Source organism: Daphnia magna, linkage group LG6 (genome assembly GCF_020631705.1).
Source record: "Daphnia magna isolate NIES linkage group LG6, ASM2063170v1.1, whole genome shotgun sequence".
NCBI lineage: Eukaryota > Metazoa > Arthropoda > Branchiopoda > Diplostraca > Daphniidae > Daphnia > Daphnia magna.
In genome coordinates this window covers 7529448-7556212 of record NC_059187.1, presented here as the reverse complement: position 1 = coordinate 7556212, position 26765 = coordinate 7529448, and the positions used below count along the sequence as shown (strand labels likewise).

At 39.7% G+C, this 26765-nt stretch overlaps 1 protein-coding gene across 1 annotated transcript; it reads left to right on the top strand.

Annotated features, from left to right (window-relative positions):
- Nucleotides 1-12692: 12692 nt before the first annotated feature.
- LOC116925072 lies at nt 12693-24989 on the top strand. The gene is made up of 10 exons (XM_032931693.2): nt 12693-12771; nt 14783-14866; nt 15123-15346; nt 15986-16132; nt 18321-18512; nt 19156-19271; nt 19990-20216; nt 23284-23648; nt 24231-24425; nt 24571-24989. The coding sequence occupies exons 1-10, from the start codon at nt 12699-12701 to the stop codon at nt 24847-24849; spliced, it is 1902 nt and encodes a 633-aa protein (XP_032787584.2). The 5' UTR covers nt 12693-12698; the 3' UTR covers nt 24850-24989.
- The last annotated feature ends 1776 nt before the right edge of the window (nt 24990-26765 follow it).

The window sequence follows — 26765 nt, the reverse complement described above, 5'->3', positions numbered from 1 at the left end:
TTGACTTTGCAGGACAAGTTATAATATAGGGTTATGTTACATAAGTTACTTTCCTATCTTAGTATTATCGGTATGATGTGTTTGTTTGATTCCCCCCTTTCTTTCTAACGACAGAAGAAGATTTCCCACTCATTTTTTTTTAGCCCCCCCCCCTCCTCACTCATAAAAATAACTGAAATGTATTTTTTTCTCCTCTTCAAAAATGCCGTGTGATAAACGTGTATAAAACCGCAGGAAAAGATGACGCGTATAATTCTTATTTATTTCATCTTCTTTCCGAGTGCTGAGAATTATTTTTAAAAAATACGAACGGGGTATATCTCACAGCATCTTTTTTTTTTATCCCCCCCCCCTTTATTTTTTTACCCTATTGCATTCTTCTCACATCTTCGTGACGCAGTGTATTGACGCAAGTCACACGCAGACAAACACAGAAAATCGAAAGGAAAAAAAAAAAAAAAAATCTTCGTCTATGATTTGAATTCAACAACTTGTGTGGGGAGGAAATGGTAGAAAACCGCTACAATGTCGACTCTCAAATCCCTTTGAATATGTCGAGTGAAAGTGTTTGTGTTTGTTTCTTCTTTCGAAACGGGGGGGTTATGAATCGCTTTTCATTGCGACGGGCCAGCCAAAGTCTGACGACTTTTGGAGGACAGTGTCGGTAAGATAAAAAAATGAAAAAAGGGCAGGGGAATTGGGGGTTTGGGGGCAGGTGTTGGGGTGATGAATATTTTGTGCACCGCGCATAAAAATCCCAACGGCATTTCGGGGCTTTTCTTTTTTTTTTTTTTTCCTTCTCGTTTCGGGTCGACACCTTTCTTCTCTTTTATTCTTCCATCATTTATTTGTTATCTATCCGCATCTACTCGATTGTATCTTCCATTTTTATGTACACGTCTTTATGTCTACGCTTCTCGTTTCATGCGTTCAAATATTCAACACGACTCGATGCACCTCAATCAAGACATTTACTGTACACTTTTTGTTTCTTTTCAGATTTTTATTCCTCCTATTCTCAGGTTTGATTTTATTTATTCATTTTATTTATTTTTTGCTTATTTTTCTGCTTGGATGGGCACACCATCAATGCCCGTTAACTTCCATTTTTTTGTTTACTCGCATCGTTGCGTGCGAAGCGAAAACTTTCTAGTCACATGTGTCACCGAGCCGGCCCGATAGCGTCTTAACTTTGCGGGAAAACGAAAAGAAAATAGCTAAATAACTAAATAATAATAAATACAAAATGAAGAAGTATACAGACATTTCGTGAATTCAACTTTCTTTTCCTTCTCAACAAATCGCATTTTATTTTACACTAATTCATAGAGACATTGACATTACTTGGCATCAAACTAATTTCATCAAACGTCACGTAATTGGCAGAAGAAAAAAAAGGGGGAGGGACGTTTTAACGACAACAACAAAACATTCCGATAAAACCTGTTTTTTTTTTTTTTTTTTAATATAAAAAAGAAAGAAAGATTATGTGAAAAATTCCATATCAGGACAAATCGAAATCGAACCAAAAAACGTGAAAACGAATGAATGTTTGCGGTTATTCTTTACAGGTAAACAGGGACGATGAAAAAATGCGGTTTTTTTTTTAAGAATGTAAAACGTCGTCCGCTTATGGTGACAAAAAAAAAAAGAAATTCAAATCGTAAAACGTAAAAAAAGGAAAAAAAAAATGTTTTACAACCTTATCTCTCTTGTTGAATGTGACGCAACCCCAGCATCTAACAAGGTGCTAGCGTGAGGTCGTAGGAGGAATGCGGTGGCCCATGTGGCAGATGCCACCCATTTTGACGCCTGCAAGTGTCGACAGTCACAAAACTGTTTGACTGTGGTGCCGTTATTTTGCACATCCCCCCCCTCCTCCTCTCTCCTTTTTCATTCACATTTTGAATGCGCTCGAGCGCACCTTGCATTTTTCCCCATATAAAGTCTAGGCCATTTTTTTTTTTTCGTGTGAGGGCGTTCAAAATTTGTATATTCGAGTTCTATAGCTCATAGATGCAAATTGATGTGTGTGTGTGTGTGTGAGTGTGTGTGTGTGGGTGGGTGAGGGGGGGAACAGCAGGAACACACTGACACAATCACACACACTCCGATACAAACGGTGCCATTATGTCTGTGTGTCAGAGACAAATCGGGGCCATCAAAACAAAACAAAAAAAGGAAACTCAACTGTCGAGTGAGCTGCTCCAGCGCCGATTAAATTAGCATAATGACCCCTCCTTCTTTTTTCATGCTCTAAGTCGAGCCTGTCCTGTTTTTCTCTTCTGTTTCCTTTTCATTCTATCGAGACAGAGAGAGAGAGAGAGAAACAGAGAAACAGGGGATATTACACATCTGTGTAACAAATCTGCCAGAGTGAGCTCGGCTTCATCAAGATTATATTTTGCTGCGGATGCTCTCTATTCACTCTCTCTTGTTTCTACCTATACTCTGTATACATAAGGTGGCTGCAAGTCCATATAACGATAGAGTATAGACCATGAATAAAGGGACATCGCAGGGAAATGGTGGGAGAAAACCCCCTCCCTGTCCTTTGATTCACTAAGTATTGTAACAGCAGACAGCTTCTAAGGGTCGTCGAGATATTTATCTGTGTGACATTTTGGGCGTTGGCTGCGCCCAAGGCGTCTCTTATGGACACATTTTTTGCCCCATACGGGGTTGATCTAGTTCTATATAAAGTATTTTTATGTATCCAGCACCATCGCGGATGGAAAACAATCCAGTCTTGATTATATGCTCTATAGGCTGAACAGGATTTACATTCTAACCATCAATAATAGTTTTTATTATCCTTCTCCCCCCCCCCCTCTTACACAAGAGAATATATATATACATACAGTATAAAAGCGCATAACAAAAAAATAAAAATGGCTATCTGCAGCTATAAATATGCCGGAAAACGAGTGACGTAAAAAGACGAATAAAAAAAAAAAAAAGGGAAACTGACTTGCATCATACGTGGGAGGTTGGATGGGGGATTCAAATAAAAGCAGCTAAGGGAAAGAAAAAAAAATGTGAGCCAATCAAGTGACTTATTGTGTCACCCGAAAAACGGATCGCTATTGAGCCCAACCTCGCTGTGACTGCAACAAAAATAATAATAATAATAATAAAATGTGACGTACAAAGTTGCTGATTATTTCGGCGGTAGCAGTCGATAGGGAAATCAAATAGCAAATTATTGTATAGCCTCCCCCTCCCCAGGAAAAAAAAAACAGGCCTATATGTGCATTTAATTCCGGCTGTTGTGCATAGACGACACAGGAGTCTGTGCGCTAGTAGGGATTACACTGAAAATATATTTAAAAAAAAAGAAAAAGAAAAAGAAGGATGCTGATAGACCATCTGCAGTGGTATACATCCTCAGTATATGTACTAAATATAGAGAACAAGCCATTTCCTTTTATTCTTTCTCATTGGAATGGCCCTACAAAAAACTGGTTATTAAAAAGAAAAAGAAAAAAAAAAAAGGAAAAAGAGGGGGCGGCTTTATTGTCGAGTGGATTGCGGGGCTCCCCGATTTGAACAACGTAAAAACGCGCGCATACAAAAACAAATTTGAAAATCCCACACGCGTGTGAAAGAGAACTGCTGTTGCTCTCCTTTTCCTTTTCCCTCCCTGTACGGACAACAGATTGATTGACATTTTTTCTTTTGAATGTTGCGGTGGTGGGTAGTGTGCGCGCGCGGGAGATTTAAAAAAATAAAATAAACCAGTTGTCGAACGATGAGTGATTCGAATCCAAATTGCCAGAGCTGACAGCAGACACGTTTTTCTTTTCTTTTTTTTAGATTCCAAAAGCCACACGGATGAATGGAGTAATGCGCTCCGTCTGAGCCCTACTTCACGCTCTCTCTCTCTCTCTCTCTCTCTTTCGCCTTTGTCGATCCGTGTCCATTCAATCAAGTGATGGTCGTTGATAGAGCAATTCCCCATTTTTATTCCACAATTCTTGTTCGTTCTTTTTTCTTTTATTTAATTTTATTCCCACTTTTCCCCTTTTTTATTCGAATTTGGGAGTGTGTGGTTTTTTTTTTGTTGTTTGGTTTTTTTATCGTTCGGTTGAAATTTGTCGACGACTATTTTGGAGCCGTCATCACATACTATAAGCGGTCTTCTCTTAAATCGTTTTTTGTCGTAAAAAGAAAAAAGATAAAAAAAAAAAAACAAGTGGGAAGAGAAAATAATCAATAATAAAAGTGTGTGTGTGCGAAACGCGAAAGTCCGAGGTGCGGAATGACACACTGCGTTCGATCCCCCGCGGCGTCTTCATTCCTTTTTATTTCAAAAACGGAAAGAAAATAATGCCGACTGTTTTGTTAATGTGTTACGACTTTTGGCTGTACGTATGTAGACCTTTTCACGAGAAAAAACCACACACAAAAAAAACTTACAGAATAATAAATAGCATTTTCGACCCCCGTCGCACAGTCAAATATAATGAAGGAAATCTATTTCCTCAAGTTATTTTTCTTTCTGCTTTTTTTCTTTGTTTTTCATTGAATTCTGTCGGTGCTGCTTTTTTTTTTGCAACACATTCGAGAATATTCATTATTATTCAAAACACACAACATTTTTCATTGATCGAAGGGGGGTGAGGAAAAGGGGAAAAAGAAAAAGGACGGAATCCTGCTGAGTTCGCACGGTATGCGTACACACATACGTAACGTCCAGCATTTCCGAGCAGCGGGGCTCTTTTTTTTTTTTCTTCTTCTTCGTTGGAATTCGAGAGGTGTCGGGTGAAAGTGCTCACGTAGCAAGTATACGCATGTAACACAAGTCAGACTTGCAACAGCGTCCACCATGAAAAACGAAAAGAAAAACGGTCGATCTGCCATTTTGAACCAAGTGAGGAAGACGAAACGCGGCCAGAAAGTGAAACACAACCAACCGTTTCAGTTTGACTTAATCCCGATGGAGTACAAAGCCACGGTATTTTGCGCAAGGTGAGACACGCAGGTAAGATGAGCGTGACTCCACCGGTTCAAAAGAGAAAATTGCCCACCAAAGAATGTTTGACACACGATCCCTAACGCTGTAGCTATGCAACGTCGCACAACACATTACCTGCTACTTAATAACCTATCTAAGCAAAGGTGATGAATATACCACATCGGATTTCAAAATACAAACTATCTCGGGGAAAAAAAAAAAAAAAAAATCCTGGATATGTTATTAGAACTATCAAAAAAAAAAAAGAAAAAAGAAAAAAGAGGGTGGTGCACACAAGGGCGAAGAAGAGGAACTACATCAGCGTTCGTCCCACACGACGCATCAACGACCGTTTCTTCATTTTTCCTTATTCCAAACGTATAGATTGTTTTCTGACGATGGCCCTTATAAGGCGTTAAACACTTTTCACCAAAACCAAAAACAAAAAAAATAAATAAAATTTAGAAAAATAAAATAAAACAAAATAAAAATCAAAAGGAATTTCCACGTAGCATATCCGTGTGGATCGCATATACAGGTCATTATAAGGTGCCGTGTGTGTTTTCATATATAGGGACTCCACCACTGGTTGATTAATAAAGGCGTGTTCGTGTTCTTCTATCTTCCCCGTCCGGGGAGGGAATCAACTACCTGACGGCGAAAAAGAAAGAGCTGTACAATCAGGGCCAAGTGGCTGCTGTCTGCGCGCGTGTTCTGCTTTTCTTTTTCCCCTTCACGGCTAACGATTTATCCCAATGACGTCCTTATTATTGTTGCCAGGAGGGGTCCAGGAAGTGTAAAATGATGCGTTTATAACACGTTTTCTTCTTCTCTTCTTTCTATTTAAGAGGCGATGGAAAATTGGAAGTCGCCACCTGCGTTTGGAAAAAAGAAACAAAGAACCAAAAATAGAACATTCCTTCACAGTTGTCTATTTATTATGAAAAGAAAAACAAAAGAAAAAATGGATGTTGGAGCCACAGCGCAATACAGTCCCGTTATTCATTCTTACATCGATTTTGGCATGTGTTTGCTCCATACTTGTACACACGGTGACTTGTGTGTTTGCATTCCTCGCTCCTTGTGTATACAATAACGGGGCGACAAGAGTTATACAGCCTTTGTGCGGGGGGAAGCGATTCACCTTTTGCGGCTTCACTTACCGCAATGATTCTCGGTGAAACAAGTTGCTATTTCAGCACGACAGCCCCGAAACGGCCTCTTTTTTTTAACATATTTATATAGCCCACCGTCAAGAAGCAAAAAAATAAGGAGAGGCAGCAGTACTTGTCGAATGTTTTCGGTTACCCCGAAGGCCAGCGTATATGTGGCAGTATGTGGCAGTAAGTGCAACTCTCCACGCGATTTAGTTTGAATGAGTTTTTCTAACCAATGTGGAAGGCAAAAAATATAAATAAATAAATAAATTGATGACGTTCTTGGCCTGCTTTCTAGCCCTTTTATTTATTTGTTTCCTTTTCGCAGTTTGGCGCTATAGCACGCAGCACCGGCTTACGTATTATGTAAGCTTCTCTTCGATTCATTTCGGAGGACTCGATTCCGTTTTCGTGACTCATGGACCCATTGAAATTCAGTCAGCGAAAATTAAGGATAGTTTTTTTTTCTTTTTCTTTTCTTCCTTTTTCTTCTTTTGCTTTCCTTCTTTGTCGTTGTTTCTTTTCTTGTTGTAGCGTTCAGTGTAATCCGACATCGTCATCCGAATGATGTGAGGACACGAGAAAGTTGAAAACAATTTGAGGAGAAAGGGCGCCAGCATTTGATTATCAAAGGCCTCGATAAAAAAAAATTATGTTTTATTTCTTCATTTCTTAACGGTAATTTCAATTGGGTTGGAGTAGAAAAAGAGTAGAAAATAAAAAGGCATCTGACTTTTTCAATAGTCGCGAGATTAACATAGACCCCCATGCTGTTTTTTGGGTGAGGCGAATTCACCTGGCCACCAGGTGGCACCAGCTCTTGAACGAACGTTGGAAATAACATGCCCATTTATTATGTCCGTCTCTTTTCATCACGCATACCCGTTTCTCATCGCTTCGTTGGTTTCTTTTCAGCCAATAAGACAAACAGTTCTGCTGCACTTCGACTTCCTCTTGTAAAGAAAACAAACAATAAAAAAAAGAAAAGAAAAGGAAAGAACAATTTTCTGAAACGAGATGGGCTATCTGCAAAGCCAACAGTCTATACCTGCGACCGTAATGACCCAATCAAATAACAACAGTCGAGGAACTCTTCCAAGGATCCGGCTTCGTTTCTATAACCGTTACAGACACACACTCACGTTCTTATATACACACACACCAACCTATGAATATGGTAGCTCCTTTTTTTTTATTATTTATGTTATTATTGCTGGCGTCTACTGTACATAATAAAGAATATTTTTTTTAATAGGATACACACGAAGATGAAAAGGGGAAAAAAAGGGGCGCGAAATAAAGAAGAAGAAGAAAGAAAAAAAAATGACCAGTAGCCTCGTTTTTGTGTGCGTAGAACCCGGAACAACAACAATTGGAAAAGAATAATAGTTTTAAAATGTTTTTTTTTTTATTATTATTTTTTTTTTCTTCTAAAAGACGAGTCTATAATAATAAGAAATCCGGGGGTTGGCATGTGTGGGGTTGAATGTTTCCTTTTTTTTTATATTTTATTTTGAATGTATGCAATAAAAATAAATAGTAGTAAGACACAGCACAGCCTTCTCTTTTTTCTTGCTTCTTGTTGTATTACGATCCGTTCGCAGCAAAAATAAAGAGTGAGTTGTCCTAAAAGAAAAAAAAAATCATCGAATATCAACAGAAAAGAATTGTAGAAAAAAAATTGTTTTTGTTAGATTTCAATAGTAAAAATAGCAAAATAAAAAAATGGTAACAATATATCAAGAGGAAGTGCCTATAGATAGTAAGCAAAATGTCTAAACTAAGTAATAAAAAAAAAAAAAAAAAGCATAATTTTTTTTTTTAAGGCTCGACAATTATAACAATAGCTGCTAGAAACATGGGAGTGTCTTCCCATTCTACGTCACTTTTTTTTTCTCTCCCTTTCTTTTATACTCACCGTCCTCGAAAAAAAAAATTGTATACAGTGTATACACTAGATGTGGTACTATAGTATATAACTACTGTGTTCGTCTAGTATTTCTACCACTTGTCGATGAGATATATTCTTTATCTGATCAGTGCAGCGGTTATTTTTCTCTTTTTATTTCATTTTTTTTTTCTTTTTTACCCATTTATTTTCATCTTGGGTGTACAAGCCCATCCCAGAGATCTTCCCCCCTTCAATATCAACATTGTCTGTATCCATTTTATTTATTTTTTTTTAACGTTTCTTTTCTTAAAAAAAAAATTTTTTTTCCATCGTCCGCACTTTGTGTGAGCCTTGTTGTTAAGGCCGGATGGGGTGGTGCGGGAAGAAAAAGAAAAAGAAAAAAAAAATGCTACTCGTGTAACTAGACGTTAGCCTATACCCAATTAAAGGACAATATAGTGTGTCTATATGCCCCTTTCTCACAGTATTTTGGTGTCTGTGTTATTTTGATTTTCCCCATTTTTATTTCGAGGCAATAGAAAAAATAAGTGCTCTTTTTTTTTCTTTTTGTGATCTTCTTCATAACCTATTCTTGCAGATACTCTTTGAACACGACGGGGGTATATATATAATCTTATAGAAGCGTTTGATCTGATGGGGGTCCGGTGCAACACGAGAGTCGTGCCCAGCGAGGACGACCGTTGAGCACCCAGTCATTTTTTCTTTTTGTGTTTATTATTGACTGTCGGTTTTGTTTTTTCGTTTGTCTTTGCTTGAACATTTTGGAATTTTCTTCCCCTTCCCCCCCTTTTATTTTAAAATTAATGGCCCGGTGCCCGCAGTTTTGTCCTGTCGAGTTTAGGAAGCGAACAGACGCCCAAAAATGAATTAGAAAAAAAAAAGAGCGTCTGAAATTATTCACGATGACTGTCTCTGTCGGAGGAGCATCTGCCTCCAGTCCCGCTATCTCTTTGCTTTCTCACCGTCTATCATCTGACTAAACCAAACAAAAGGAAGAAAGAAAAACGACTTGAAAAGAAAAAAACAGGAACAAGAAAAGAGAAAGGAAAATAGAAAAGGGATGTTAAAAAAAAAAAAATACAAAAATAAAACGCCATCCAATGACGACGACTTTGAAAATATAAATCCCCCGTAGCTATTAAAAGCGCTATGCAAATAAAGGCGTGTCTATCACATGGGATAAAAGGTCAAAAAAGAAGAAGAGAAGAAGACACGGCAGGAAAGGGATTGAATAGTAATAATCAAGATAACACTATATGCACCACGGCGTGTCTTTGTAATGTAGTTCCCCCTGGTGTATACACAAATTCACGCCGGCTCTTTCGATCTAATGGATGAATACGAATAATAATAATAATAATAATAATAATAAAATATTAGAATATTAAATCCATCTTTCTTTTAGCCGATGGCCGGGAGAGGGGTGTGGATGTCTCTTCCCTGTGTGCGTGTGTGTGTTTAACCCCTTTCTATATTATATCCATCTTCTTCTTTTGATCAAACATAAAATCCCTTTTCTCACACTAGGACGACAATGATGTTACGATGATAGGAAGAGACTCCCGGATCGACTTCGGCACACGGCAGCCGCTCATCCCTTCTTGTATCCAGTCGCATACACACGCAGTGTGATGTTGTTTTTTTGTTTTGTTTTTTTTTATTTCATTTTTTGTTCAATCCTTTTGTGCGTCTGACGAGTTTATGTACACCCTTTTCTTATTTAATTTTTTTTTCTTTGCATACGTAATTTTATTTCGAAGGTGTGTGTGTGTGTTTTGTCTGTATAGTCAAAGAAAAAGTCTCCTCTGCGTTACACGGGCGTCCGTTACGGTCATTCATTTGAGCTCCTTCCTCTCCCCCCCCCCCCTTCTTCTTTGCCTTATTCTCCCCTTCAAACTCCGCGTGCTTTTTTTTTTATTATTTTTTACCTAGACCATCATATGCCCGTTGAGTTATTTTTCCAGCAAGCATATCTACATGTACCTCGGCGGGGCCACTTTTCCCCAAATTTCATTTAACCAACACTTTAAAACGTGTCGGGGCAGATGGTTGGACGTCCGCCGTCGTCTAGCGTCGCGCTTCTTCTTCTTCTTCTACATACGTTGTCCCTTTTGTGTGTGTGTGTGTGTGTTGAACTTTTTGGTTTGTTTGCGTCTAGAAAGGGGGGCGACGAGAGACCTCACACGTATCTGATAAAGCGCAAAAAGGAAGGGCTTCACCGTTTCCTTTACGCATATCCGCATCTGTCAACGTCGGTGCGCGCTTTCCCGTCTCTTTTCGTCAACCATAAGAAAAGAGGAAAAGGTGGGGAGAGAGAAACGGGCAAAAATGGAAATTTTGAAAAGAAAACTGGGCGCATTGAAAATATGTTTCAATAGCGGCGCGGTGGCGACGTTGCAAGACAAACGTCATTCGGGTTAATTAATCAAAAAGGTTCCTTTCATTTGAGGAAAAATGTCTGCAGGGACTTGATAGAAAACATCCCCAGCTCCCCCTTTTTTATTCTTTTTTAATTTGTCTAAAAAAAATTGTGTGTTAAATTTTGTGAACGTTGTGAATTCATCAATCTCGATAAAAACCGGTTGCACGGCAATTATTCACGATGAAGGGAAGATGTATGGGAAAACTGTAAACTTCTTTTATCATTTGATTTGATTTATATTTTATTTTCACACAATGCAAAATTCTTGCTCGTCCCTCTTCGAAATATGGAAATTGGCGCGTTGGAAACATTTTTTTTCCTTTTTTTATCGAGCCGATGAAGTAGACGCAACTCGACTGTGAACCGTTGATTCACATGTCTACAACTTGTTCCCATCAGATATGATTTTTTCTTTTTCTTTTTTAACTATCGCATCGTTATTTTTCAGGCAGTTTCTAAATCGTTATCGCCATCACGCGCAGCCGTTGCCGTATTCATTTTTTTTTTTTACGAAGACAGAAAAACGAAGGGCGGATGCAGACGGAAGCCGAGGAAAAACACAGAACTTAAAAGGATATTTAAGACAGACCCCATGCAGGGCCGACAGAAAAAAATAGATAACGGCAAAATTATTGAGAAAAATAAGAAAAATAAAAATAAAAATGAAAAATGAAAGAAAAACGAAATTATAGAAGAATTAAAAATTAGCGGAAACGAAGAAATTCTCACTCCCCCCCCCCCCCAAAAAAAAATGTAGGGAATGCGGTAGTCTAGTTTCATCGGCTCGATTGCCCATTTATTATATTTTTTTCAAGGAAGTCTTCTCGATTTCCCTTTGTTTGCTCGTTTCCTTCCTTCTTTGGACGGAGAAAAAATCTTGTTATCGTTTCAATGGGAGACGTTTGTGCTCATCGGCCAACAGATCAGTTCACACGTGCTTTTTCTCTCATCAGTTTGCCTCCTCTTTTTCCATCACTCGTCATTATGAAGGCATCCCCTCAAACGCATCGCCCTCCAACTTCCGATACGCCGATATCCTTCGGCTTTTCTTCTCCTTCTTTCTTGTATTTTCGGGCCAAAGATGATCACCGATCGCTTTCCATATCCGCCTGCCGCGCCCCAATTGTTTGTCTGTTTTCACTAAGGTCTCTCCGCTTTTTTCTCCCTTAAAATCTCCCATTCAACAGGACGAGGAGCGCCCCGAAACTCACACGGCAATTCCAAGATTTTCGACACCCAAAAACAGCAACCGGTGAGGCCGATTGGGGTATGGGGGGACTTCCTCTCTCTCTCTTTCTCTCTCTCTTTTTTTTTTTTTTTTTGAAATCTTCTTTTGACCCGGGTGTGTATCTAATACACACCTATACTCGATATCTTCTTCTTCTTTTTATTTATTTTTTATTATTTTTACTATTATTTCTAGAAACAGGAAATCGTTTCGAACCGACAAAAAGGACTGCGGACAACAAACACCCAACGATATATATCGAATGTATTCATATTTTGACGCTGTTTTCTCATCATTTTTATTCGCCACCCACCCACCCACCCCCTCTTCACCACACGTGAATTCAACAGCCCACCGACACACCTCCTACGCGTCCGTTTATCTCTTTTCTATGCGTGTGTGAATGTTCATTTTTCAAATCTCCTCAAAATGTGAGACTCGCTTTTCAAAAGAAAAAGGAAAGAATAAAAAAAAAAAAAATGGTAGAAGAAAAAAAAAAAGTAGACAACAGAAAACAACATGGATCTGACACGCCCATCTTTTTAAGAATCCATCCGATAAAAATGTACCAGATATATACAGAGTATTCAAAACGTCATTTTTCTATTTTTGCCATTTCATCACTTTCTCTTATGTGCACAAAATCCAACGTCTTTTTATTTTCCAGCCCTCGATTCTGACCCCTCCTACTCATAAAATTTGAACGTGGTCGTTTTTTTTTTTTTTTTTTAGAAAAGAAAATGTTTTGACCATGACTGACCCAATCTATTACACGGTTGTCGTCTTACGTAATATATAGCATTCGCCTTCAACTTAACGTAGAAATGATGAGCAACGAAGAAAAAGATCGCCAATTCCAATGGCTATAACAATTCGTACACTTTTGAGTTGCTTAACCCGTTGAATGTGTGCACACACACACAAAATTAAAAATAAAAAGAAACCACCCTACGCGACGGTTGTCATGGTAACGTGTTAGTCAATAACGACAAGACGGCCGTTGAATCAAACGAGTGAAAACCATGTTGAAAGCTGGCCACTACACGGATCTGCTGCGCCAAGTCAACGAACTCAAACGCCAACTGCATTTGGTCGGTAAAGTAGCCAACAAAAAATGTGTCATCATTATCGTTCAAATCTATTTCCCTAATTCCAATAATAGCGGGCTGGTGCCTTATAGCATCGTCACAAATGACATATACAAATAAGATGGACACATTCATGTGGGGGAGGGGGGTGGGGGGGATAAATAGATGGTCATCAATACATTTTCAATTTTTGATACGAGACCGATGATAAATCGTCAAGATACGCCAGAAATAAAAACGTTTCTATAGTTCACGAAAAAAGGAAAAAAAAAGAAGTGCGTGCATAGAAACATTAGGGAAGGGAGATGTTGTCGTACGTGCCGGCAGGAATGAAGGGGGACGAGGATAAAGGCCGGGCAGGTGCTGGCAGCTGGACACTTTACAACAGAGAGAGAGAGAACATCAACAGTGTCAAATTGTCTTACCATCAGCAGTTGACCCATCTGTCCCCCCACCCCCCACGTACTCAAAATTGTTTCTGTCTCTTTCTTTCTTTCTTTTTTCCCGAACAAAAGGCTACATTCTCCTCCCCCCGGTTGTTCTGTCCACCGAACGAAAAATGGTTAGTGTATAGACGCACAATTACGGAACAGACGTCGGACAATTTCACCCCAAACAATTCTATATACGTAGATACGATGTTATATCTACTAGGTCTACATTGTGTTTTTATTTATTTTATTCTGTACATTTGTCTCGATCGGCAATTGCCGCCTACGCCGCTTATTTATTTCGACCCATTCTTTTTTTTTTTTTGACATTTTCGGATTGTATTCATATCCTTATACTCATCCCTGTGTCGCTTTGCTGGGTTTTTGGGTCCTGTGTGCGCAAACAGCATCCGGATGTGCGCACTCTGCTTCTCTATTTATATGCATTTTTATTTATTTTTTATTTATTTTCCTTCCTCTTATGTTTTTGGATCGTGTCCAACGTGTTTGTGTACGCACTGGCCATCCACACACACTTCACACAGCAACAGCTTTTGTATTGCATCCCTACACATCGACATTGTCGTCCATATAGTGTAGTATATACAATTTGAAAGGGAAAGAAAAAAGGAAGCTAGCTATATACATGATGTGCTGGAGTATTCATTTCTTTTTCTGTTCGAGAGCGTCCATTATGAGCCGCTAGTTGAACATTGCCTATTTGATGGCTGGCCAATTTGTTGCCATACAAGCGACACCTAATGTGTTTGGCTTTCTTTTGTTTTTCTCCCTGTTATCTCTTCCTATTTTGATGCTGCTGCATTCTATTCATGGCGATTCTTGTCTGATTTATTGATGGATTTATTTTGAGTCATTGTCATTAGCCTACCTGAAAAATCGCCTCCCTTTTTTGTTTTCTTGCGCTGGACGTGCGCAACATTTCCTGCTTTCTGTTCTTTATTGGGTCGTACAGCGTTCGAAAGAATTGGCGATTGATGGTAATGTTTCTCCTTTTTTATTTTTGACCCGCAATGCGTATGCACACTTCCTTCTCAGTGGAGGAGGTTCAGCAGAAAAAGTTCAGTCGACTCACAGTAGATCTTCGTCTATTTAAAAAAAAAACGATATAAAATATGCGCATTTTCAATTAGACCTTGAGGGGCGAAATATGCCGGATTATCGATATGTAACGTGCGAGTTATTCACGCATTGTGTGAAGTTAAGTCATGTAAAAAAAATATATATATCCAAAAATTGAAACTGAAAAACGAGAAGAAAGAAAAAATGGATCGGGGGCGAGCAATGAATCGACATGAATAATAACAAGTGTGAAAGAAAATAACCATTTTTTTTTTTTTGCTTTCTACGATGACAAACCCACCCCACCAAACTCTTCTTTAAAAAAAAAACTACATAAACAAAAATATAACGCCCACTATCGTCTGTATCCAATTTGTTCGTCTTGTTATTTATTTCATTTTTATTCATCGAACACACAGCCGTTTTTTTTTTTTTTCCGAATAAAAAATTAAATTGATAAAGATTTTTTTGTGTGGGACGTGCGATGGTCCGGATGAAATTGAATAGAGGCGGAGCGCAAGGCGTGCGAGGATGAAAGCAACGAAACGATCAAAAGGAACCAGCAGCGGCTCAATCGACTGAAACAAGATGGTAACGGCTTCAATTCTTCTACGTTTTTAAAAAAAAAAGTTTTCGAATTTTTCGATTCGAACACGTTTTCATTTGTTCAAAAAAAAAACGACACGCATCGTCGATTTTCGAGGGTAGACCCACCCATAGGTTAAAATCGATTACCGCATTTGTCACTTGTCCACGTTCGACATTTTGTTAAATCGCAAAATTCAATCTCTTTTTTATTTATTTTTTTTTAAATTTGTGTTGCGCAACACAAACGGCTGCTTTTCAGTGGGCGATATCAAATCGGAGCTGAGCGATACGGTGAGGAACAGCCGGCAGAATCATCCGACGCAGTCGAGTCCCATGGGCATCCTGCAGGTGCTCAGAGACAACAACATCGATTACAGCAAATACAAACTGACGAAATCAGCCGACGAAATCCTTGTCGATCTCGACTGTCGCATCGCCGACCTTGTCAAACAGGCCGACCTCACCAAACATCAAACCCAATTGGTGAGTTCTTTTATTTTTGATTTTGATTTTTTTTTTTTCAAAAACATGACCTCACCTTAGACGCTCGAAAATTAGACTGTCGGGATCGTAACGGCCGTTTCCGCCGCTAGTTGTGTGGCTCTTTAACGAACGTGAGGTTAACCAAAACACAGCGCACAAGGTTATACCATTTTTTTTTTTTTTTTTGCGGAGAAAAGAGCAGAGGTCTTTATTATATACGTGTACCCTTTTAGCCAAAGAAAATGTTTTCTTTTCTTTTCTTTTTCTCAGTCCATACAACTCTCGCTCTTTTTTTGCGCGCGCGCGTTATTTAGTATTCAAAAAGGCAAAGAAACAACCGCCCATGATTATGCTAATAGGTATGTTTCACTGGATCGTGAGCTCAAGAGAAACATGGCCGATTAGTTGTTCTTGTGTTTGTGTCGACTTCTTTCCATTGTGCGTCGTACGATCTTCTTTCCTACCCCCCCTTCCCCCCACTGTATACACTCGAGTTGGTTTATACTCGTGAACGAACGGTGTAACAGGAGACCCCGACCTTGGCGTGTCGTGTGCACATTCGAAAAATATAATGTACATGTATATACATTTTAACTATTTTTCTCCTCCCTCCGTGTGCCGCTGACCTTTACCCGATAGATTTACCAGAGGATCAACGAGATCGAAGAACAGCTGGCCCTGGATTCGGAGCCGAGTCGAGCGGAGAGTCCGACGCGCGTGTTATCGTCGACTGCATCGTCATTATCGCCGGTCAAATCATCAGCCACGTCATTCCCCATGACCAAGGTCCCCATATCTTCACTTTGCATTCTTTTTAAAAAGGCTATCTCTATTATTAGTATATAGTAGCTCTACACCAAAAAAAGCTTTTCATCGATTTCCCGCATTGCCTTTTCTGTAACACACGCATTTGGCTTCTCTTTTCTTATTCTTGCAGCATATCTATTACGTTTTCTATATCGTGCCATGTCGATATCATTTTTTTCCTTTTTTGGACTCTCGGCGCGTGGCGAGTTACGCGTTGCACGTGTTAGCATTCAGTTCCACGGTCAGTTCGTGTTGATTACTCAATCACCCATTTGGACACGGCGCCAGTTCGTATTCTCTCCCCTTGTTTTTTGTTTTCTTTTTTCTTTTATCTATTTGAAGTTATGACTTCATTGATACGAGTGATATGCGCTTCCGTCTATAAACTAAATCTCTTTATTTCTATTGGATTGAATGGAAAAGACCGCCGTTTCTGATTTGATGTACTTTTTATCTTTACGACCTGTAACGAGAATTTTCTACGCGCGCACTCGAAATCCAGCGAACGGATATTATAGGGTAAACAATACTCTGTATCGATCCGTGCTGGAACATAATAGTGGCAGTGAGGGGGTGGGGAGTAAATAAGATCGATTATTCTTTTTTTTTTTTTTTTTTGCGCAGACGAACACAAACAAATCAAAAATTACGTCAATGTTTTCTCGTTCGCGGATGCAGCTTCACGAAAAAAAAAAAAAAAAAAATCTACAGGGCTTTTGTGCTGTCCATATTCCGGAAGAGTTAGGGCGCAGATGATGTGACGGATGACTGCTCTCTTTCGAACCCGAAGACCTTTGCTTCCAACATATATAGGCCTTTTTATGTATAGACTAAGGGGGAAAACTAAATATGTAACAATAACGCTAAAGGCTAAACTAACATTGCAGGCTGAGGGTTTTGCCGGAGCCCGTTGCATGAGGTGAAATCAGATCCGTTTTCCTTTTTCGTACTGCAAACGCCATTAAACAAGCGAAAAAGAGAGTAGTGGGTGGAAGTTGGGGGAGTCGTCCAAAAATGAGGGCATATAGTCGGATTTTCTTTGTTGGTTTCACGTGTGTGGTTCGTTCACGACGATATCAAAATCTCTTCTTTCATCCCCCCCTCCACCGCAAACCCCCCCTCATTCCACCTAAAAATGACCTAGCGGCGGCTATGTTTAAACAAATCGACTCATATTTAGCTTCGATTCCAGGGCATTATAAGGTACAGCCTTTTCTGTATTTCAGGATGAGGGGCCAAAAGGGAGGGGATTACATAATACAGGCTTTATATTTATGTCTACAGTCGGACAAATGCACAACAGCATTTGGGGAAAAGCGCTGGTTGGTCACATTCAAAAGCTATATCAAATGCAGCGTATTTTTCGAATTTCACAAGCGTGAAAGTCGGGCTTTTTTTTTTTCATTTTCATTTTCATTTTCGTATACAAATGTATGTAGTCGATTGCCACAATCTCTGTACATCAATGATCAGCACCTGCCTCTTTTTCACCCTCCCGTCGAGCCCGTGCACGTTTTAAGGCTCGTGTTTTGTTACAAGTTGCTTTGAATGTTGTCGAATTTTTACACAAATGCGTGCATTAAATTCTGTGTAAATGTCGACCCCCCAACAGGGTTGATTACGGCTATACAAACCCTCCCCCATTTCTCTCTTTTTATTTTATTTTTTTATTTTTTATTATTATTATTCCACAGAGGACAAGTTGGTGAATTACAGAATGATTAGGTACGCCTTTGAATAGAGACATTTTGGGATATGTTTTACATGTACAAGATGTGATCTAGTAATCATTTTTGAGTTTTGCATTTTTATTTTGATCCAAAAGGAAGAGATAAAAACGATAAAATATTTTCATGAATAATACTGTCAGCTGATTCAAGTTTATTAGCTACATAAAGTATCAACAGCTGTTGTGTACACGTGACATGTTCGTTAAACTCCTTTTTCTTTTCGAAACATTTATTTGGCTTTTCTTCCTATAAATAATATGCGACTCGTGCGCGTACCTCTGTCCTCATTCCTCCCTTAAATATTTGGCTCTCTTACTTACAACACGTAAATAAGAAAATCTCTAAAAAAGAAAACGAAGGATTTAATGAGAGAGAGAGAGAATGTTACGGCGTTCAATGGTATTTTTTTTTCTTCTTCTTCTTCTTTTTAATCGCAGTTGATTGATGAGGAAGTTACGCTGACGGAGATTCAAAGCATTCGCCAGAAGATGGTCGAAGCGTACCACATACAGCGCCAGTACAAGACTATCCTGGACGTGATCAGCGGCGAAAGGATCGGTTACGAAAGTCAACTCATCGAGCTGGAAAAAAGTGCGGCCGATTCTAAAGTAGAAGCCGCTAAGCTCAAGGTTAGTTTTTTTTTTTTTTTTTTTTTAAACCCATAATCATCAACACGTCTACTATTTTTTTCTTAAATATTTATCTGCCCGCTGGTATGCGGGCCTCAAGCGGTTTTAACCCTATCCGCCCATTTCCGTTTCACGAGAGGTTGCGTTCATTTCACCATCGAAAAAGAAATTTTAAAAAATCCGACACCTGGTCCATGTGTGGCTCCATTGTTCTGCTAAATCGATGAATGGCAGAGTGAATACATAAACGATCGGGTGTTCTTCCTTGGCTGACAGAGTGTACGTTACGTCTATACGCACCGAACGAATCGAATGAAATCGAGACGCGCCTTGATGTGTACTTTACCTATTTATATTTCGTTAAAATCTAGCGGGATGTGCATTGTGTTTTGTGTGTGTGTGTGTTTATTCGAAGAGATAAATGGACGGTGAGAAGAAGAGAAAAAAAAAAAAAAGAACGAAATGAAATTTATTCAGGGTCTTGGCATGAATGCCAACTTTCTTTCCTTTCAATCTTTTCTTTCATTTCGTTGTTGTTGTTGTTGTTGTCTCTATTTGTTTATGGTGATTTTCTTTCGGCTTAAAAAAAATTATATATATATAAAATAAAAGATTTTCTTGTGTCGCGGCTTTGGGTGTATAGCAAGTGAGAGAGGCAGCCAAGAGAGCCAGAGACGTAGCCAAGACGGAACTGCAGCATCACGAAGAGACTCTAGTGGCATCAACCAGAGAAACCGACCGCCTCCTGAGCGACTACAAGTACATACACTTCCCATTCTTTTATTTTTATTTACTTATTTATTTTATTTTGAAAGAAAAAATAAACAAATAAATAAATTCTCTTTGTATAAATGTTTCTGTGTAGCTGTATTGCGCTATTGTGTTTGCATTGTAGCTTTTCCCTTTTATTCATCTATTATCCAATTAAACACGGACTCGCCCAGTCATCCATCTCATTGAACCGCGGCCGGTGTTTTTGAGTACATCGCCGTTTTGATGACGTCGATTTTCTCAATTTTGAAAAAAAACAAACAAACAAAACAAACAAAAAATCAAACATAAACGTGAAAGACGTGACTCAGTCCAAGTTTCCCTGTTTTCTCTCTTCTTTTTTTGTTGTTGTTGTTGCTGTTGGTTACAACCGGTCAGATTATTCTAATCGGTGCGCTTTCGATTTTTTGTTTATTTTTCATTTGTTTGTTTATTTGTGTTCCTCTAATCCGTCAACGTTCTCGTGCCAGTCGGCAATCTTCTAACTTTAGAGAAATTCAAACAAAAATGAAAAGAAGAAGAAAATTCAACTCGTTTTCTTGATCAAATCCCATCAAATATTTTATTCAAATGAATTCCAAATTTCTCATTTTAAAAAACAAAAACAAAAACAAAAAAAAAGCATTTTAAGTGGGAAACATTTGATCGCATTATTACGTAGGACAGAAGCGCAATGACTTCTGTTTTTCTCTTCCTTTTTCCGCAGGCGTCGCATTGACGAAATGAAATCGACGGCGTCCAACGCTTCCAACCGTCAAGTCCGCAATCCAGCGACACCAATGACGGGCCGCGTCACGCTACCCACAGGGTCGGCGGCCACTTCGGCGGGAGGAGGTGGCGCGGCTACTGGTGAAATTTCGCTTGCAGATCAGGAAGCGAGACAGGCCCTTCACGAGACCAAAAAGGCCATCGATCACTTGAGATCCGTTACTGGTACACATTTTTTCCCTTTAATTTGATTTTCTTTGGCATTAGAATAGCTACGATATTCACCGATGCTCTCTCTTCAATGCCTCGTTGATATATTTTGCGCTACGCTGCATCCATTATGTACTTGTAATCATAATTCATATTCAAATGAATGGCACGGCGTCATAATAATTTATTGAGATATTATTCAATCCCTCCACCCAGAAAAGGAAAAAAAAAAAAAAACTCCCTCCTCTTCATACGCGTTGCGCCCAACCCTCCATTTAAATCCTTTAAACAAATTCTATGTTGTCTTTCTTTTTCTTTACCTTCCTTGATGTATGATCAACTTATTTTTATTTCCTCAGCCAACTCTTTTTTTTTTTTCTTTCTTTTTTCCATACATTTCTATGCGGCGGGCGTCATTTATATATAGTCGACATAGCCACTCGATTCAAAAGTGCACCAGATCGACATTTCAAAAATGCGGACGTGAAAGTGAACGAGTTGCTAGCAAAGGAGAGAGCACAGAGTGATGTTACTATTCAAAAGAGGTTGGGGGGGGGGGAGCGGGGAGATCCATTCAACGGCGATTAGCGTGATCCGCTCTGGATGGTTATCGTCAAACATATAGAGGCTATTATGCATACGATAGAGTATGTACAGTATATAGGTTACATGTGAGAAAAAGACGAACCAGCTGCTGCTACTTTGTTGCTCGTCTATAGTTGGCGGCTTTTGGGTTCCATTTTTTTGTGTTGTTGCTTCCCCTTTCTTGTTGCCATTTGCAGTGTGTCGATTGACTATTGTGTCCGTGTGTGTGTGTGTGTGTGCTACATATTTAATATTCCGTAAAGTAGTAGCCGACATATCGAGATATATTTGCGTGTTGCATAATGTGGCCATTTATCACCATCCAGTCAGGGGAGTTCAGGACGCCCACAGAGAAAAGCCACTTCATTTTTTTCTCTCTCTCTTTCGTTCTCGCTCTCTCTCTCTTTCTCTCCACACAGGGAGAGAGAGAGAGACGTGATTTTGTGTGTGTGCTCTTAGCACTAGATTAGCATGGACGTATCGCACATGTAGTGTGCAGTGTTTAAATTTTGTAAAGCTCTGTCGGGATTAGACTTGCTAATTAGATCGGACGCTCAGGCGATGATGACCGTTGCTGGTGTACAAAATGTCGACTGCCCGTGGTGACGCTTGCCAGCGATTACCAACCGGATCACAAATGTTCAAACTGAAAGGCCACCGACACCACAGCCGGCTTCATTTTCAAGTGGCTTTCATTCAAACATGCCCCACAGCTGATGCTCTTTCATAATCATCCACATGATTGTTGGATGTCCTGATGGTTACCCATTAGGCCCGTGTCACGAGCGTCCAATTCATCACGTCAGTTCATCACCTCTTTCTCTTTTCATTTTTGAAAAACCTTTTCTTCTTCTTATTTTTCTGATTTGTTCGCTGCATCAAAAGATTGTGCGCGTGCTTTTTGTTCGCACTCCTCCTCCCTCCCCCGACGTGTCCGACAGCGGACAGACAATTCGTTTCCTGTTCGACGGGTTATCATTTCTCTTTTGATCATTAGCCAAGTGTTCGCGTCCATTCAAAGGCAACCGACAAAAGATTTTGAAATCCTTTTGGGGGCCAATCAACGTTTGGCGCTGTTATTATCATAGATAGGCGCGTACGTTGATTGAAAACAATTTTCAAAGCGCGCAATAATTTCCGTTATGAATCATCTCTTGACTGGTTCTTTTCTTATTGTTTACCGACGTTTCTACATTTCTTTTTCTTTTTATTAATATAGAATTTATATTTGAAGCATTTGTTGTAAAGTGGGCTTTATGATTTCAATTGAACGAAACACCAGTTAGCCTCCGTTTGGGCTGAAACTATATGGGACGCGTAATACGAGTTCGTTATTCTCTTAAATACGGTACCACTTTTGATCGTTGCCAAGTTCTAATACAGGGTTTTAATCTTTCCAGGGGTGGAGCGATTTTACTGTTAACATCGCCGAGATCTGAGAATTTGAAACGAAAGGAAAGGGGAAAAAAAAATAATAATAAAATAAAATAAAAAACAGGGACTTGGAAATTTATCCGGTCACAGACTGATGCAATTAGGAAGCAGCTCTCCGAAATTTGAAACTCTTTATCCCATACAATAAAAGGATAAACAGATTTTCCCGCATCGATATGCGCTACAATTTCGCCTATAAATAGCTGGTGATAAAGATCAAAATTTTTTTTTTCGTCGTTGGATTGGTTACCGTTTTGTCAGAGGTGCCTAGACAGTCTGCCATAAAGACATGAAATTGAGCTGATGGGCTCTAGATGAAACTACACAATGTCGCTTTATGTACTATAGAAATGAGCAGAATAACCCTGTTCTCGCACAAATGGGTTATGTTAATTCGAGTAATCCGCGTATTTTTCTCTTCTTTTCTTCCCTGTTTTTTTTTTTTATTATTGGCTTAGACTAGCCTCGATCGTACCAAATATATGGGCATATCTACCTTTTGTAAGTCTACACACACAATGTACACTCGCGTCTTTTTTTCTTCGTATTTTTTTATTTTTTTATTTTATTCCGCGTCGTCCGCTACTGAAAGAAAATACAGAGAAAGGGTAGATTTTTCATCCCTTTTTTTTTTATTGAGCCGCGATATTTTGGTTTTAAAAAAATGGACGAAGAGAAAAGGGGACGCTAAAAATGTCATTTTGAAAAGCAGAAAATCGCTTGGCACGATGAAATGTTTTTAAGCCCCTTACCGTCGTCCTATAAAGAATTCGAAAGATGATACCATCAAGCGGCAGTCGACCGTCTGCCATTATATAGGCGCATTTCCCCTGCGATCGTAACTGTTATTAACGAGACCGAGAGGAAGGCGATACCTCCCCTTTCTCAACGCTTTAAGGAGACGGAAGGGTTGCTATATTTTGAAAGCGATATAAGGGAGTTGCAGAGGTGAATAAAGCAGACTGAGGAGGTATCATTGTGAGCAAACGTTAACATTGGCCGTATCGTGTGTCATGAATAAATTTTTTTTTTTTTTTTTTTCATTTCGATTTGAAATGAAAAGGTGCGGCGGACGTCCGTTCGACAATCCGGATCGTCGAATCGCAAAAGGAGAAATGCGACGAGTTGAGGCAACAGTTTCACGTCCTCCAGGAGCGAGTGCAATACTTGGCCCAGTTGAAGGAGACGCTACTGGTTCGATTGAATCAATTACTCGAAGCGCACTGTTTATCAAGTAGCAACAGCACCCGGCCGACGCCCCGCTTACTGGACGAACTGTTTGCCGATGACGGGTCGTTAGCTACTCCACGCTACAAGACGGCCAGCATCAACGGTGAATACCAAATAGCTCAGGAGGACGAAGAGCAGATCGACTACAATGAAGCGCTGCGATCTGTGGCGTCGGCAATCATCAAGATCTGCTCTCAAGTGAATATGAATCATTTTTTCCCATCCGTTTCGCTTCTACGTGTGTGTCACTTTTTTGTATGGAAAAAGAGAACTGTAAAGATTTGAGAACCCGCATGAATGAAATCGCTCGAGTTATCCAACGATTGATGACTCTTTGGGTTCCCCCCTTTTTTTCCTTTTTTTTTTTTATTTCTTTTTCTTTTGCTTTCATTTTGAAGAAGGCCCGTAATAATTCGCTACGGGTCTCGCGATAACGGATGAGCGAAAGGGGCAAAATTCATTTAATCTTCTCCAGCAGAGAGACGCCATCCTCTTGAGATGGGTGCGGCTGCTTTATATGGAGATGTTATTATAGCCGACAATGTTTCATTTGAAAAGAGTTTTTCTCATCGAGCTCCTCGCTCTCGCATATACAAAAAAAAAATGTGCATTCACTTTTCCTTTTCTACTGATCCATCGTCAAGCAAAAACACGGGGGCAACCCTTTTCGTTTGAATCATCGTCACGATGACTTTCGACGCCGACAACGCAAAGAACCTTTCTTATTTATTGTGCACAAAGGAAAAAGAAATTGATTGTGTATGCGATGGTTTCAAATAGATTCCAGTCGGCCCACCCGTCGAGGAGGCCAATTACCCGGCCGAGTCTGCCGTGATAACCGATCACCTCAATGTTCTCAATCTGCTGGAAAGTAAGCTGTCGGCCTTGATGGAACTTGTCAAGAGTCTCGACGCCATCAAGGCAGAACCGTCAACGGTCAATGGTAATCCCAATCCGGACCTTCTCTATTCACAGGTAAAAGTAACACACGAATAAAAGACCACCCTCTATGCAAGACACAAAAACTGAAAAGTCTATTCTGCTTAAGTAAACAATCAACGGAATTGAGATCACAATGTGTACACGGTTTTGATTTTTTTTTTTTTTTTTTTTTATTTAGATGGGTCAACTGTCGTTGCCGTCAAGTCCACGGCCGGCCGAGCCGAAGTTAACGCAGCCGAACGATGGGTGTGGAACGACGGCGGCGGCTGGAGCTGCCGCCACGACCGTTGCAACGGACCGTGCCGGACGGGTAAGTAACCCCAAATTGAGGGTTGGCAACGACTCCGGCTCGGATGAAGATCAGGTACCGACACGAGGTTTCCTCAAACGACAAACGCGCATCATCGTCGACGCCAAAACCAAGAAACAAAATCAACGACCCAGAAAAAACGATTAACGATTGACGAGGCCAAAAACTGTTCAATCGACGCAAGCCTAAGGTAAATAGAAATATCAAGTAGTAAACAAACAACAACAACAAATCTTCTCAAAGTAGAACAGCCAACATCAGACCAATAAACCTTTTAAATTCGAAAAGATGTGAAGCATGCTGTTTGATGTGTATAACAGTCAATAGCGAACCCTGCTGTCCGAATTGCGGCCACGCTTGTACGGACAACAATGCGGCAACGGTCTGAATCTAAATATTAGCCCTCATCATATACAGATAGCGGGGAGGGGGGGGGGATGCTTGGTCAGCTATTGAACAGTATGTCAACGTTTGCATTCCCAAATATTTGCTAACTAGCCTATACAAACAATCTGCGGTGGATTTTTTCTTTCCCCCATTTTAGTTAACAGTTCAATCAAAATGTTCACGTCATATCGCAATGCGCCTTCCCTCTGATATAGCGGTAAACATAGCCAATAATAAAATAAAAGTCCAAAAGAGAAAAAAAACCGACACTAGAGCAAACACGGGCTGGTGTCAACGATGACGATCGATTGACAATGACAATACCAATGTGGCATAAACGTAATTCGATCTGAAGTACACAGCCGATCTTTCGGAGAGAATCACACTGAAGAAAAAAAAAAAAGTAGCTGTTATCATTGTGCTGAATAATAGACGCGAATATTATACAGACGCGGACGCGATAGCGACAAACAAGGCACATACGATATTTTCTTTCATTCAACGTATGGATGTATATACAGTATATACTGTGTATAAACAGTACAATTGAGAGTGAGAGAATAATATGGGAAGGACCCCTCCTTCTTCCAAGACACGTTACATTGAAGGGGGGGGGGGGTTGGCTGGCACGAAGTCTTATTGTATGGACGTGTAATGTGCCTTATTGTCGTTTTACATGTTCCGTGTGACAGTTGGTCGGGCCATAAACGACACGACCGAAACACGCTTTTCTCTCGAACGAGTACGTACAAAGCTCGGACGAAATAGCCGGACAATGTCCTCGTCAACCATCGTCTCATCGTTCACCCCAACCCTGGAGGGCGGGGTGAGTCCAGTAGAAGGCAAAAAAGAGAAAGAAAAAAAAATACGTGGGAAAAAAAAAAGAGAGGAAATTTTGAATAATAATGAAGGGAATGAAGGGAATAAATAAGAAAAAAAACGAACAACAACAAAACAAAAAAAAGATAACTGTCGTTCGTATTATAATGACGGGAAGATGAGCTAAGGAGCGCGCTTCTGCTTCTTTGATTTCGTCGCCTTTTGTTTAGTTTGTTTGCCCTGCCGTGCTCTACAAGTCTTGCCATCTTGCATGACAATCGAGTCAAAAAAGAAATATTCGTCTCTCATTTCTGCACCCGTTACCCCCCTATTTTAGAAGCGCTAAGAGAAGAATAGCAAAGATATCATTCACTCTTGGCTTCTTCCCTTTTTTTTATATTTTCCTCTTCGTAAATTAGGGTCTTTGAGAAGGCGATCTAGAAACGAAACCGGAATATTGAGAGGACGGCCGTCGCGGACATATGTTCCAAGACGCATATAATAAAGGACACCAAATATACTATTTTGCATACGCGTTATGAAGAGTTGTAGAAAAGTCACTCTGCGCCATGCCACGCCATTATATGTGAAATTAGACGATGGTTGATGCCGTGGTCTTTTGTTAAGTAGTCGCTATTAGTTTTTCTTTCACTGCAGTTGTTGCTGGCCGAAGGAGAAACCGGTTGTCCTATTATCCTTCCAGTTTTGATCGTCACATTATTTATGAGATGTTGTTTGTTTATTTTCTTTCTCGTCTTTCTATTCCGCCCTTTTTTTTGCATATATATATATATATATACATAACTGTCATTGAAGTTTTGTAACATGCGTCGGTAATAGGAGAAGTACTACCGGTA